The 15,620-nt window shown below is 37.8% G+C and overlaps 1 protein-coding gene across 5 annotated transcripts in view; it reads left to right on the forward strand.

Annotated features, from left to right (window-relative positions):
- Positions 1–7,459, forward strand: part of kcnt1b (potassium sodium-activated channel subfamily T member 1b) — a 52,924-nt gene extending 45,465 nt beyond the window's left edge. For 2 of the 5 annotated variants that reach the window (XM_030791304.1, XM_030791301.1), the window contains 9 exons: positions 791–862; positions 1,016–1,150; positions 1,458–1,569; positions 1,854–1,955; positions 2,370–2,453; positions 2,578–2,706; positions 3,421–3,718; positions 6,678–6,762; positions 7,342–7,459. In XM_030791304.1, coding sequence (XP_030647164.1) covers positions 791–862; positions 1,016–1,150; positions 1,458–1,569; positions 1,854–1,955; positions 2,370–2,453; positions 2,578–2,706; positions 3,421–3,718; positions 6,678–6,762; positions 7,342–7,459 — 1,135 coding nt within the window. Of the gene's footprint in view, positions 1–790; positions 863–1,015; positions 1,151–1,457; positions 1,570–1,853; positions 1,956–2,369; positions 2,454–2,577; positions 2,707–3,420; positions 3,719–4,394; positions 4,458–6,677; positions 6,763–7,341 lie in introns of all 5 variants that reach the window. The other 3 variants (XM_030791302.1, XM_030791303.1, XM_030791300.1) reach the window with 2 other exon arrangements.
- Positions 7,460–15,620: the final 8,161 nt, after the last annotated feature.

Genomic DNA, 15,620 nt, shown 5'->3' on the forward strand with positions numbered 1-15,620 from the left:
GCCTTTGTGCAAATTTGTTTGAAACCCATCATAAAGTGTAGGTCAGGGGTCCTTTTCCAAGAACACTGGCAAGATCATAGATGAGTATGTAGGGAACAAAATTCTTGTTGTGTCTTGGTTTTCTCCCTTGTTTTCTTGTTGGTCCTAAACTACAGTTTTAGCAGTGTTTTAAGATTACTTTATTGAAATATCCTTTGAAGGATCCTTGGAATGATCCTGTCTTGAGACTGGATGTTAACCAATGCAAACCAAACCACCCACTTTTATATCAGGTGCCCCTATTTTGCTGGGCATTAATTCACAGTTGATTTTGATAGTGTGATAATGAGCAGAGCTTTATAATTTATTGGATTTATTTTTGAAATTTAAGTAAGCATATATTTTGAATTTCTTTACAAATTTACTCCAGAACAAGTGTTCCTACATGCCTTTATGTATTAATGGATGAGTGTGCTTGTTAGATTTTTCATCTTGTTGTTGTTGTTGTTGTTGTTGAATGAGTTTACAGTGTATTTCCTTAGCTTGGTATTCATCAGAGTAGTTAAGGCTGTTACGCAGCCTCAGGTCAAATACATCTCCCGCGCTCAAGATTACAAAACCTATCCTCAGAGGTTGCCATGGCGACCATGAAACGTGCTGAAATACCTTTTCTAAGCACATGATTAAGTATTACTGGAGTTTTCATTAAGAGAAGAGTGTATGTAACAGAACAGCCAAGTATAACATTAATAAAAAAGCCTGCTGCTGTTGAAGATGCAATATTTACTTCAACTTTTTCTCTTTGCTTCAGGCCAGATAATCATTTTCTGGAGGCCATCTGCTGGTTCCCAATGGTGTATTTTATGGTTGGAACCATTGACAAGTAGGTGTTGAATTTAACTAATTACTCCAGTTCATCACATGCTAATTGTACAGATTCATGAGGTAATACGTGTCAACAAGTCAGCTGTGGATTTCACAGCTGCCAAATGTTCTGTCGTTTAGAGACACTGATTTATGCTGATTTGCATTGCAGTTTAGATAATTTACTGCAGTGTGGGATTATCTATGCTGACAATCTGGTGGTGGTGGATAAGGAGAGCACTATGAGTGCTGAAGAAGACTACATGGCAGATGCCAAGACCATTGTTAATGTGCAGACTATGTTCAGGTAAATCTCTCATCCTCACTGACAAGTCACATTAATTTATATAAGGTAATGTCAAATTTATATGCTTTTAATCCCATCTTAATTTTGACATTGTTTTGTGTCACTGTTTGACCTCTTCACGTCCCACTTATGTGTTCTCTGAGCAGAGTGACAGAGGAGTGGTTATTATCAGTGTGTTAATTAGAAGATATGAGGCTAAGACTCAGAAAATAAAAAGAAAATTGTAAAATTACAGCAAAAAAAAAAGTCAAAACTTCTCTCATATCTCGTTTGTGTTTTTTTTTCTCTCATTCTCTCTGTCTCTCAGGTTGTTTCCCAGTCTGAGTATTATTACAGAGCTCACACACCCCTTCAACATGCGTTTCATGCAGTTCAGAGCCAAGGACTGCTACTCACTGGCTCTCTCCAAACTGGAGAAGGTGAAAAAGCTAAAAAGCAACTGCTTTTCTTACCCTTTTTGATTTTCTTTTATATTTTTTCTGACAGAAAAATAATAATTGTGCTGAAATTTACTATATTCTTGAGTTTATATGTTCTTGTATGTTCATTTCTTACATATTTCAAGAAAAAAAAGTGCTGTGTTTGATTTGACTTTTTTGTTTGAAAAAGACATGTGCACTCAACAATTTTCAAAGCACTAAACACGACTGAGTTACTGACACCCTGAGGCAAGATGATGGGTGTTTTTGTCTTTTCTTTTCAGATAGAGAGAGATAAGGGATCAAATCTAGCCTTCATGTTTCGTCTTCCCTTTGCTGCAGGACGAGTTTTCAGTATCAGTATGCTTGATACACTCCTTTACCAAGTGAGTTTTCTTGCTTTCAGCTCATGATGGATTAATCTTGGCCTCATAGCTGCTGTGCTGGGTGAAATGTCTCTCTGTCAGGTGAAAAGCTTTTGGAGGTATCTGTGCACTTTTGCAATTCCCCAAATTAAAAGAAGCCCCATCGTGACTGCAATACTTTATTAAAAAAACAAACAAACAAAAAAAAACACAATAAGGCAAATTGATTTCCCAAAGGAAATTTCTCATTTTGATTTCACGTATTACATTGAATTAAGTACCAATCCTGAAATAATTAAGCCTTAAAATGTAACAGAATATTATTTCATCCATTTGCTGTCTGTAAAATTCATGCCAGCTCAAATAGAGCTCTGGTATTGATCTCCCCAGGTCTTTTGATATAATTTCTGGATGTTGTTTCTCTGTTGGGTCTAGTCGTTTGTGAAGGACTACATGATTCCCATTGCCAGGCTCTTGCTCGGTTTGGACACCACTCCAGGATCAGGCTACCTCTGTGCAGTAAGTCCGAACTCACACAGACACGCAAACACACACACACACACACACACACATACACACACACACACACACACACACACATAAATTATTCATATGAATCAAAGTCGTTCACTCCTTTAACCAGATGAAAGTGACTGAAGAGGACCTGTGGATCCGAACCTATGGAAGACTGTTTCAGAAGCTCTGTTCATCCAGTGCAGAAATCCCCATTGGAATCTACCGCACAGAATCCCACATGTTCTCTTCATCAGAGGTCTGACTGGCCAGATCTACACAAAGAGACAGTTATTCCCATCTCCTAGCATTTCAGTGCATTCCACACTCTCTTCATGCTGCTCTTGCATTCAAGCACCTGGATTCTTTTAATCTGAATTAGCTTGACAGAGATAGTCTTTCAGGCAAAATTAATGTCGGTGTTACTTTTTTAAGAGGGGACTCTAAACAACTAAGTCAACAGAACAATTAAATGCAATGGTCATAAAGAATTATTGGCCTATAGTCCCTAATAACATATTCCCATTTCACAAAGAAGTACACCAAATTTAGACTGATTTGGTTATGTTCCTATTTATTTATTTTTCACAAAGAACATGCCAAAGGGGTATGTTGGTTTCAGCAACTTTTTTTCATTTGAATCATAGGCGTCTTAACAAGGCTTTGCAGGCTGGTTTATCAGCATTGATTTATCACTACTACAGTTTCTTTCTTTTATTGTGCTTTCATTGTCCATTTTAATCATTCATGTATTGTTTTATCCATCTGTCCAACCCAGTTTAAGGAGGTTTGCAAAGAGATGAAAGATCCATCCATAATTTACCTTTTAACATGTCAGAGCTGCATTTTACAAAATTCTGAACCACAGTAGCACCCAGAGAAAAAACAGGTTTTATTTTCAAGTGCATCTTAAAACAAGAACTGCTTAGATACTAATTGGACATGGTCTGTTTAAACGTGTTTTTCTCGCTAGTCTCAGATGTCAGTCAACGTAGAAGACTGCGAAGACGCCAGGGACAGACGGGAGTCCTGGAAAGAGAAAACGGCCCATCGGAACTCTACAGGGAGTGACCAATCAGAGCATCCGCTCTTGCGGAAGAAGAGCATGCAGTGGGCCCGACGGCTCAGCAGAAAGAGCGCCAAAGCACCGAGCCGTGCGGAACGCATCTCCCAGCAGCGGCTGAACCTGTACCGACGCTCCGAGAGGCAGGAGCTCTCTGAGCTTGTCAAAAACCGCATGAAGCACCTGGGCTTACCCACCGTTGGATATGGTAAGATAAAATTTGTGCAAATTTGTCCAAGATATTGGATTCGTGTTACGCTACTTGTAGCTTAAGTTTTTGATTTCAGTTTCAAAAGGGATTTAAAGCAAAATGTATTTTGTTTGCCGTCGCGCTGATAACACTTTGTTAAATTAGACCATAATACTAAGTAATACAGTGGTACTAAAAGTAAATTTTTCATTGTTTATTTGTTGCACTATAAATGAGAGACTTAGTACATGTTACTTTAGAGCTCACATCTTTGTACCCCGTCATTTTGATTTCTGTCCACATTTTCTCTCATCATATCACTGTTCTGGTACAACATCTGTGAGACACCAAATGTTCATCAAATTAAAGTAGTTATGTAGATCATATGACTCTGAGTCTTGCCATTTCATTTGAATTCCTCTATTCTGAGACAGTGTAAGATCATCAGCGATGTGGCCGACCTTTGAGTTGTTTGCTATCTGCATGCAAGTGCTTTCATTTCATTATCACCACTCTGGCCTGTTTTCTTTTTTTTCTCTGTGGTCTTTTTCTACTTTGCTGTTATATTTTTATATTGTAAATAAATGATCTTTGTTCTTCTTGCCTTGACCCCTGCTTGACTCTCTTTTTTCTTTTCTTGTCTTTTTTTTCTCTTTCTATTTGCTCTTTTTCTACCTTTTCTTGCTCGCTGCAGAGGACGTATCTAATTTAACTGCGAGTGATGTGATGAATCGGGTAAATCTAGGATATTTGCAAGGTAATTAAACCTTGTCAATATACTTGGAGATCAGTTTTGTCCCGTTTGTCAGAATAGTACGTCAAGTGAAGGCAGTCCCAGGGCAGCATAAATAATTGATCAGCTCCTTCAGTTTTATGTTGTTTACGGAGTTGATGTTAAACATTCATGACAATTACGCATAACATACATAAACTTTCCACTTCAAGGATTAAACCATGTCAACAGATAAGTGGTTAGAATTTGCTTATGTAGCTGTTGGTTGTGCATTACGTAGGCCTCATGACAAATTTATGTCACACTTAGTGATGCTGATGTCTTCTCACTATATGGACTGATTATTTGGCCTCATCACACACTGGCTGGAAAAGAAATTATGAAACCCCATCTGCTGTCTACCACAGTATCACACTATGAGTGTAGATACACTTCTATAATCTGCATACATGCTCCTGAAATGTATACTTTATGCTTAAACATTGACATCGGTGGTCATATGCAAAACCAACTAGATGTGAAATAGGAGTCTATGTGATCTCTCACAGTATGGACTGGATATTTGACTCCTCAGACAACTGACGCTAAGAGATAAAGAGCCCTTTTTCCCTCTTCCTTCCACAATGTAACGCTATATGTGGCTGGTTTTCCTTTTAACACAGAAGTATATGGGTTTCAAAATTACGTTTAGCATATTATCTTAATACGCACTTTATCCTTCTCAGTAGAAACATATGTACCCATAGTCACACACAAAGCCCGCTACAGATCACACACTAGTGGAGCGAAGGTGAACTTCCATACAGCTATGCCTGAAATATCTTTCATATGATTTTTCTTTTTAGACTAGTGATGTAGTTGTCTTTCTCCCTCTGTATTATACATACTGAAGAAGGTTCTTACATGCCAGAGGGTACTAGTATGACAGGTACTTACCTGGCATAAGGCACTGCCATGATTGAAGGGCTTTGACTGGTTCCGGAATGTTCCGGCAGAGTGGAGTAGAAACCATTCTGCTTGTGTTGGGATGGTCACCTTTATTCAGCAAATCTGTAGACACAGAAGCTTAATTAACATTGTAATAAACACTACATAGACATTCTTGAATGCTTATGCTGACAACTGTAAATAGGTATGTAGGTTTTCAGAGGTGTGTGTTTTATACTTTTTTGCAGTTGTTGAAGAAAAGTGTTTGTGAGTGTTTATGTATTGTTTATTTAGTGTTATGTAAAGCTTATGCTGGCTTTCTATAGCTCTTATGTAGAATTGCCCAAAGAAAGTGTTACTGTTTTGTTGTGACAACCTTTCTGAATGTACAATATGTGTATTCTATTTTTAGGAGATTCAAGCAAATTAGTTAATCAGTTAAAATATGTATACTGGCAAGAGTTTTAGAAAACAAGATTGGTATAAATTAGGTTACACTCTGTCCAATCCCACACTCCCAATGCGTTTTTGCTTCACTCTGATTGTTGGAGCCTTGGCTTGGTGGGCCTGCCAGCATGCCTCTGTGTTTGTCGGTATGTCAACTATTGGTGGGATGAGGGCTGCGTGTTGGCATGGCAACTTTGGCGACATGACACAGTGACATGGAATGCAGGTAGAGATGATGGGATGGGATCATTGGATGGATGGATGACTGGATGGTTGGTTGGATGAGTGGGTGGATGGATGGATTGATGCGGACATTGTCTGCATGCGTCGGCGCATGGTGGCGCTTGTGGCTGCATGGGCGTTTTTCCTCCAGCCGTAGCGTGTCAGTAACGATTAGCCCTTCTCTCTCTTTTGCCTGGCCTGGCGGCACTTTAAGTGGCTCAAACAGGTGGGTTTTTGGAGAAACAGAAGCACTCTGTGCCCAAGCTTGAGCCTTGATCCCCCCCCAATCAGTCCTGTTCAAGATTCCCACAGTTCTCAGTCATTCACACACAGGTAAAATGCATCACTACTCCAACAATCTAGTCTCCCAAACCAGTACAACAAGACACAAGAGAGCTGGGGACTCGTTATGCTACTCTGATACTTTTAGTTATTGCTTGCTTATTTACTCAGTTTCCTTATACTTCAGTTCAAATGATAGGACCAAGTGTATACACTGACATTAATTTCTGATACACTGCATCACATTCATGCATATAGACAGATCCTGGGCCATGGAAACACATATTTTGATAAACCTTGTTCTTGTAGGCTGGTTGTTATGTAGATGGACCAACAAAATGATTAATTCTTTCTTCTCCATTTTAGATGAAATGAATGACCACCAGAATACACTGTCATACGTGCTGATCAACCCTCCGCCGGACACCATTCTTGAGCTTAATGATATTGTGTAAGAATCTAGAGAAGCCAGTTGTAATTTACTCTTTTCACACTTTCTCATGTTGGTTAACATCTTTCTTCATTGTGTGCCCTTCTTCTGACTACAGCCAAGTTTTATGTTGTTTTAAATCTCTGAACGCCTAAAGGTTTTTTTGTTTTGGTTTGGTTTCAGGTTTATACTTGTAAAACTGTTTCTTAACTTGAAAATCATTATTTAAGATGTATTTAAAAAATTTTTATAGTTTCATGTCATTTGATTGTTTTTCTGATTTTTATTTCAATAATTCTGAATAATAATCAAATATTATTAATTGTTAAATAGTAAAAAAAAAAATTCTTGATCTCATCTCTGTTTTATGTTCTACTGGCTTTTATTTTAAATCTGCTTGTGTTTTCATCATTCATATCCATAAGATAGTATTCATAATATCACATGTAGGACAGAGCTATCTGGTTGATTTTTACATTTCAAGCCATTCACAGTTAATAACATTAGACCAAGCTTATCTGTGACAGATCTACCCTGACAGTTAACATTATTATCTTAAATTGAAGCTTGATGTATCATTTGTTATCCTGTGTTCTCCAGGTACATAATTCGCTCAGATCCACTGGCACACATGCCAGAGGATCTGCCAGGCAGACAGCAGAGTGCCAAAATGAAGCAAGACTACAACACGGAAACACGAGACGAGACGCATCTCTGAGCACGTGTTTGGATACCCTGCTAACCCCGTGTGCCCTACCCTCCAGAGCTAGTAAGCAATCAGAGGATGCATGCTGTGAAGAATTAGTGCCTCGACCTAAGCCAGTCATCAGACACGCAATCACAAATACTTATGGCAAAACACGGGCTGTTAATCCCAAATGAGGAGTTACGGTTAAAGCACCGCACAGACTTCTTATTTCCCCTTTTCAATGACCCTTATCTAGAAACTTCTAGGCACATGAATCATTGAATTGTTGGGGAAGTCGGGTCATGCACTTTGTTACATCATTAAAGAAATGAGTTCTGATATATATTTGAGCCATTTCAGACCAGTAGGCTGATGGAGGGGGGAATTCTGACATGACTCACTCAGCTATGAGAGACTGAATCATTTCAATTTCTCTAGAAAAAGCTTTAGCCCTTGGCAAAAAAAAAAAAAAAAAAAGTGTTTTTTTTTTTCTGGATCACTGCCGCGTTTGAAACTTTCTTCTTAAATATCACCAAACAAGCACGTGCTGTTGGGTAATTTGAGTATAAGATTTGAATTTTTAATGCTGATGTATTTTCTCATGCTGAGGTTGTTGATATTTCTAAGAAGTCCTAAATTCATTTACCTTTAAGCAAGCTGAAATATGCATAGGGATAAAGAAGTGCACAGATGTTTGAAATTCTGACTTTGTCGCTTGTGTATCTCAAGTCAGAATACCCCACCTCAGAGAACACAGATTGTATTGGTCAGTTCACTGACTTGCATCCAAGCATTTGAACTGAAACCGTGGGAGGTACAGTACAGGCCCATTTGTGAGATTTTAGAAAGACAGCATTAAACACTTTATGTTATTAGGGCATTGTTTAGTACATATGTAAAAACTATTAATAATTTTAAATGTGTTCTTAAGGGTAAATATGAAGTGGCATTCATAAATTGTCCCACAGGGCACTGCATTTTTATTTTACTTCCGAAGCACAAACCATATATCCAACAATTACAATTTTAGTTGCGGTGTAGTATTGGAATATTTCTATTTGAAAGTTATTTTATTGTTTTTCAACTTAAATACCTACAGTTTATAGCTGTAGTCATGATTAATCATGTTTCTCTTTGTGACAAAAAAATCCGCATCAGCCACAGGCATAGCTGTATGCATCAGTCATGGCAATTGACTATCAACACACATCAGTTACTGGTCACCAGTTCACATATCTTAATTGTTCATGTTTTAGTCAAGCCCCAACAAACAGATACTTACATATCTTCAATATTCACATCATATTTCAAACTTGTCAGTAATCCATATATTACGATCATAAATGGGACAAAACCTGACCGTCCCTTCATCTCTTGACACTTGTAATTTATCACATTTGAATATCATATCATTAAAACAACACATTTGGTATATGGAGGAGGAAGGCACGCCACAGTGAACATGGTACTGGTTTAAGATGTTTTTAGTAGTTTAAAAAAAAAACAAACAGTGTTTATGTCTAGATCTGCTGAAGGGCTGCTATACGGAACACAAAATATTTCAGCAGGTTCCATCGCATACATATTGTATAAAAATCAACAAAGAGCCAATTTCTGTAAATGTCAGACATCCATGCACTAGGTAACTGATGTTTTTTTTAAATGACATATTGCCATGAATCTTTAACTGAAGTATTACTTTTTTTCCTTCATGTATCTTGTGCCAATTGCAGATTCATTTTGTATTAGCTTAGAAAGTCTTTATATTTATGTGTACATTTGGTCACTTTATTTAAATGTTATTTTATTCACTAGAGAAGCGTAAAATGATTCTTGCACTAAGCTCTCTTAGGACAGATGGAGACGTACAACATGACCCTTTAACCTGATATGAAACAAAAAAAAGACAGACAGTATTCACTCAGTGTTACCTAGACGCTTACCTGGAAACTGATTGTTTCTTTTGAAATTTTTTAAAAGCGTTTAACATCATAAGAGATGCAGTATATTTTAATGAGGGAATTTTCTTTTAATCAAAATATAACTGAAAGATGGTTTAGACAGTGCATTAAATTACACGTCTTACATGAGATCTGAAAATTGGTTTAAATGGAGAACTGAGTAAGAATGGTTTACAAATAGTTTTGTGACTTTTTTCAGAGGAATTTTTGATATGTCAGCATTGAACACCATTTCAATATTTTGCCTCTTGAGGAGCATTACAGAAAAACAAAGACACTCCATTTTCTAAGAAGGTCATTTCTCATAGCAACCACACATCAGAACACAAATGAACATATGCAGGCATGCTGTGTTTTTGTTGAGTTTGAATTTATCTTAGCTTGTCCAGGCCACAACACCTGATTTGAAGGCACAGGTGATAACAGTAGAGCTCTTATTGGTCAGATACTTGTGGACTCGTGGTCGTATTACTTACACTCATTTCAGATCAGCCTTTATCAATTTCACAGATCTCAGAAGTATTTTAATATGAAGATCAGCACTTTGTTCTATTTTCAATTACTTGGATAATATCACTGAAGCTCTTGAACACAAAAGTCTTCCCGGTTCATCACGTGAGAACTCGGATTGATCTCATAGTTGGCCTTCTTAGTTTAAAGGTTGGGTAAATCATAAGCATGCATTTAGATTTTTCTTGGAAACCACACCTAAAAGGCGCTCTCACTGGAGCTGGTCATTTATTAATTAAAATGTTCCCCATCGCCTCTCCTTTTGAAGTTTGCTTATCTTTTGTAAAGAGTCCTGCGTATGAAGCATGTTTTAAACTATAGCCTGCCAAACTTTTTTTTTTTCTTTTGTAAGTCATTGTGTTATTTATCATGACCAGAAAACTGTAGGTCAACAGTCAATATCATTACAGTGGTATTGACCCATCTCCATGTCTATAGTAATGAATTAGGATTTCATCCAGTAGAGATCAAGGACCATGCATGTCTCTGTATTGCCAAACCTTTGGAGAAACTCATGTTTACATTTAATGGCTCCTGGTTTTTGGGTTTAGTTTTTTGTTTTGTTTTGTTTTTGGTTTTTTTTTTTGTTTTTTTTTGTTTTTTTAAATTGTGCAAAATAATACACTGTAAAAGAATTGATCCATTTTGTACAATTTCTTATATTGAAGTCTGTGTACTTCTGATATGTAATAATTAATCAATAAATGCTGCATGCAGCCAGAAATAGTCTGTCAATGTGTTGTCTCCAGTACTGAAAAATGAACTCAGGTGCATGGATAAACATTAAGGATCACAAAATTAAGAGACTTAAGATTTAACTAATGTATAGTGAAAGGAAATTCTCCTGTGCCTTGTAATACTAATTAGATTTTTGTAAATTTAGGCCGCTGATCAGTTTTTGTTCCCTTTTTGGTTTGTCAAAAAAAAACCCATACTGACTGATATACGATTTATTGACAAACAAACAATTGAAGTGTGACATGCTCAAACATGACATCTACCCCTTAATGAAGGTCAGTTTCAGTGTACAAAACATTATGTTCATTAAAGACTGAAGTTACGTTATATTTAGTAGGCTATCTTTACACAGTTTTCATCACTTTTCATAAGATTTGGTATTGAAGGTAATCATTAGAGATTAAATTTTTGTTTTTATTTGTTGATCAGGAATACAGTGTCCATGAATGCTGTCTGAACTTAACTACATCCAGTTCTTTATGATTCACTTGGCTATTTGGCATATGTTCTTTTAATGAATTGTTTTATTTTAATTGTTCAAATAGTTAAAGTAACTATTTTAATTATTTCATTAAAAATGGTCTTATTTGTGTTTTCCAGAAACTCGTCATGCTTATTCAATGACTCCTCCTGTTCATTGCTTAAAGGTCAAGTATTTGAACAAAAAAAATCTGATTGTGCTTTTCTTAGAAACAGTACTCTGTAGTATGTGTTTTCCTTAATGGCCATGTGCTTGGTGTTTACTCCTTTGCCTGTTCATGTGGCTCTGTTTCCACCTCTCACGTGTCCAACGGCCTTGATTCTGCACCACCTCATGTAATAAGTCAATGAAGGCGTACTCGTTATCCATCAACAGGTTTTCATCTGCAGGGGAGCCGCCACCAGAGGGAGCCAGTGAACCAGAAGCAGTGTGCACCTGATCCTGCTGCCCCTCTTTCCGTGTTTTCATCAACTCTCTTTTTGCATGTCTTGATTGTTTCTCTGACTTTGACTCTCTCTGTCTGCTCTTTAAGCTTTGAATCTTCTTTTTAGGTGCGTTATCTTCATCCATTGTCCTTGGATCGTCTCTTCGACTGATATGCTCATCTGTGTCTGGTTTGGTCTGATACACCTCAGATAGAGGTGCATGGGTACTGATCAAACGAGTTTGAACCTCACTGTGTTCAGTGATATCTTCAAGTTCAGCATTGTCATCCAGGACAGATGAATTGGTCGACTCAAGGTTTAGCTCATTAACCTCCTCAACTGTGTTGACCCCGATATCTTGCCTTGATGATGTTCTAGTTGAACAAGACTCAGATACGTTGACATGGAGAATACCAGGTGGACTTTCTGGCAAAATATTAGCAGGAAATGGTTTGTTGACGTGGAAAATACTAGGTGGACTTTCTGGCAAAATATTAGCAGGAAATGGTTTGTTTTCATGTTTGTGATCAGGAATGATAAATGGTTGTGGGAAGAGAGTTGGGACTTGCTCCTTCTGGGCCCAATGCTTTTTCCACTGAACAGCTGTTGGCGGCCATGTCAACACTCGCCTAATGTTTCTGTGGGGTATTTGCCCATGGACACCCCCTTTATGAAGGTCCTGCTCTGGTTTTGGGCTTTGCTTTGCTTCGTTAGTCCCAATGGTGAGATAAGGCATGTTCTCAGTTGCTTCAGAAGGAAGGATGGTACCATCAAGGCCTTGCAGAGGGTGTTGATTTGTCAGGGGACCAGTAGTTTCTCTCTGTCCGTCTTCTATGTGTTGGTGTTCATGGGCTGATGTGTCACCTACCCTATCCTGGAGCAATATTGGCTTGCTTTCTGTTTTTATTTCTTTATTGATTTCCCCACCCTCTTCATCTGTCTCACCCCCACCGTATTGGCTGTCCTTTCCTATTTTTGTCTTCTGAAGGAGGACCTCAGGTTCTTTGGCCATTTTCTCACACTCTTCATCTTCTCTTTCATTCTCCTGCTGTACTATTTCTCTCTCTGTCTCCCAGCTGAGGTCCTCGGTTTTTCTCATCGTGCTCTCACTCTCTTTATCCTTTCTTCCCCTGTTCTCTTGCTGTTCCTTCTCTCTCTGTATCTTCCAACTGTCAGTTTCAGGTTCTTTGGTCATGTCTTCACCCATTTCATCTCTCTCTCTTCCATCTTTCTGTTGAACTTGTTGATCTTCAATCCTCCATCCAAAATGTTCAGTTCTGTAGAGCACAGGATCTGCTGACTTTGCTCTGTCTTTGCTGTGCCTTCTGGTGTGAAATATCTCTTTGTCATAAATATGAAAAACTTGTGTTGCTTTTCCAGATTCCACCTCTTTCTGATCCGGTCCCATAGATTCCACTGTCGTGTCTGTTTCCTGTTTCTTGTGTGATGGTTCGACTTGTTTTTTATTACGATTTCTGTGATAAAGAACAGACAAAACACAAACAGCACATGCCAGGGCACATAGTACCACTGGACAAAGTGTGTCAGTTTGAAGAACTTTCTTTGTGATAAAGTATCAACATGAATATTGAACACACCGCAGTAGTTTGCTTATTATGACAAACTATTAAACTGAACGAAACTAAACTAAAACTAAAATGTTTGTAGGTTCAACTCACAGTAGTTAAAGTTAAAAAAAATAAAAGTTAAAGGACATATTAAGGGGTCAGTGCATTAAAGGAACCAACAAGCATTCCTAATAGGATATTTTTCATTTATCAGTTACCACCACTGATACACTGTGATTTATAAATGCATTGGGAATTTCAGAAAACCTACCTATCAGTGCGATTATGATAGGGAGTCTGATGGCCAGAACTGGGGTTGATATCACGGGTTTAGGGATGTCGGGACTCACACATTCAGATACATTCCACACAGGCAGACCCCTCAGCACAGATGGACTCTCACATATCACCTCCCTCGCATTCTCAAGCAAAGATGCATTGTGGAGTTCTAAAGAGAAGCTTATAATGCTTCATACAGTAATTATAATTAAATTATCAATCAGTAATGTTATATGTTCCTCTTAGGCAATTTACATCATAGTGAATCCTTGAGTTTCAACCTTCATTTAGGTTTTGAGGAATAACTTGTCTAGAAAACTGCTCGTTGACTTAGTTTTACCATTCTGAACTTGTAACCTTGTCACTAATGTAATTTTTGACTAATTGAAATAAATGACCCCTATTTTAGAGCAATTAATTACAACTAATTGTCAAAAAGATAAGACTATTGGCTCACCTTTCACAAAAGAGGCAAAACCCAAGGTTGCACAGGAACAGTTCCATGGATTTCCATCAAGCCGGATCTTGGCATCTTTGACTGGACGGAGGGCTTCTGGACTCAGCCAACTCAGCTTATTATTGGACAGATCCAGATGTTTTAGTTTGTGTAGTGAGAGAAAGCTATCTGGACTTATGGTACCAATCTGATTTAGAGAGAGGTTTAAGTTGACTAGGCCAGAGTACCCACGAAACGCATTCCCATCTAAAGCCCTAATAGTGTTATTTGATAGGTTTAGCATCTCCAATGCCTCCTGGTGGTCAAACCAGGCTGAGGTTATCTTTGATAAATGATTTTCTTGCAGGTTAAGTGTTTTGAGCTGTGTGAACTGGCTTAGGGCTCCTGGTACAATATTAGTGATGCCAAACTTTGTCATTGTGAGATTGGTCACTGATTCCAGATTGGAGTGATTGAATGTAGTTGAGTTGATCTCTCCCGCACTGTTCAACAGAAACACAATGGACTTCAAACCCTCAGGGAAGTCTGGAAGAACCAGAAATGTGGATATTGTAAATGTGTTGTAAAAAATGAGGTCAGCAGTACTTTAAGAACCCCAAATAAAAATACACCAAAATTCTTAGTCAATTACCGGTTGGAATTATTTAATATGGAAAATGTATTTCGTGGTTTGTTTTGTTTACAGTTTCAATTATTTTGTGGAAGACAGCTGGATAGTTGTTTACATCCAGCTATAAACATTCTTGCATTTCCCATGAATGTGTTCATTGTTCTTAAGCTATGAGCAGACTTGAGAAACTGTTTGCATTGCTGAAAATGTATAACCCTCTAAAGGTAAAATTTGAAAACCAAATTTAACTTCTTCTGCAAAATCAGATACTTACCTTTTGGGATCTCATTGCAGACATAATCTGTTAGCTGCACACATTTATCACAGTCCACCAAGTCCATACCACCCATTATTACTAAAACCAGGAGGACAGCCGAACCTAGAGCAGAGCACATCTCAAACTCCTCAGAGATTTATTTAAGGCTTTTTGATTGCTGAAACATACAAATAAACTCCCAGAAACTCACCTTTCATGGTGACAAACTTCTTGCATCTGAAACGACCAACCATCCAGCAAATGGCTGATATCAAGAGCCACCTACTGAGAATAAACTGGGAGTTGCCATGATACTTTTTGTCTTCAGTTGAATTGTCAAGGATACAGTGCCTTCCACTGAACCATGGCTTATGGTTTTCCAGTTGGGTGGTGAAGAGGGAAATGGTGAATGCAAGGACTAGCAAACACCTTTGGTGAAGATGACTGTGTTTGAATGATGTTGTAAACAAGCTTTAAACAGATGTGAAAATTTAACCTAAGTAGTTATTTAGATGCATCTCCACATAGTTAAAAAAAAGAAAGAAAAAAAAGCACAAAGTTCCAAAGGACACCTATGATGGCATTGTGTGAATTTGACAAGATGACTGTCCCTTAGGAGCTAGTAGTTCAGTAAAAACTTTTACTGTGTGTTACAGGGCGGGTCTCAGTTACATGTAACCTGGGCCTCTCAAGAGATTTAAAGAACATAATTCTAAATGCCTGCGACCATACTAAACTGAACTGTGAGCATAGATTTCTGGCTGGTCAGTTGTTCAAAGGTGTTCTATCAATTTTACTATCTTACTATCACTACCTTATTGCTAAAAACTAATTAATCCACGAGCTTCCTTTAATCTTAACTGGAAATGAAGAGACACCTATTTTGACTAAAAAATGATGTTGGAC

Source organism: Chanos chanos, chromosome 14 (assembly GCF_902362185.1).
Source record: "Chanos chanos chromosome 14, fChaCha1.1, whole genome shotgun sequence".
In the NCBI taxonomy this organism is placed as follows: domain Eukaryota; kingdom Metazoa; phylum Chordata; class Actinopteri; order Gonorynchiformes; family Chanidae; genus Chanos; species Chanos chanos.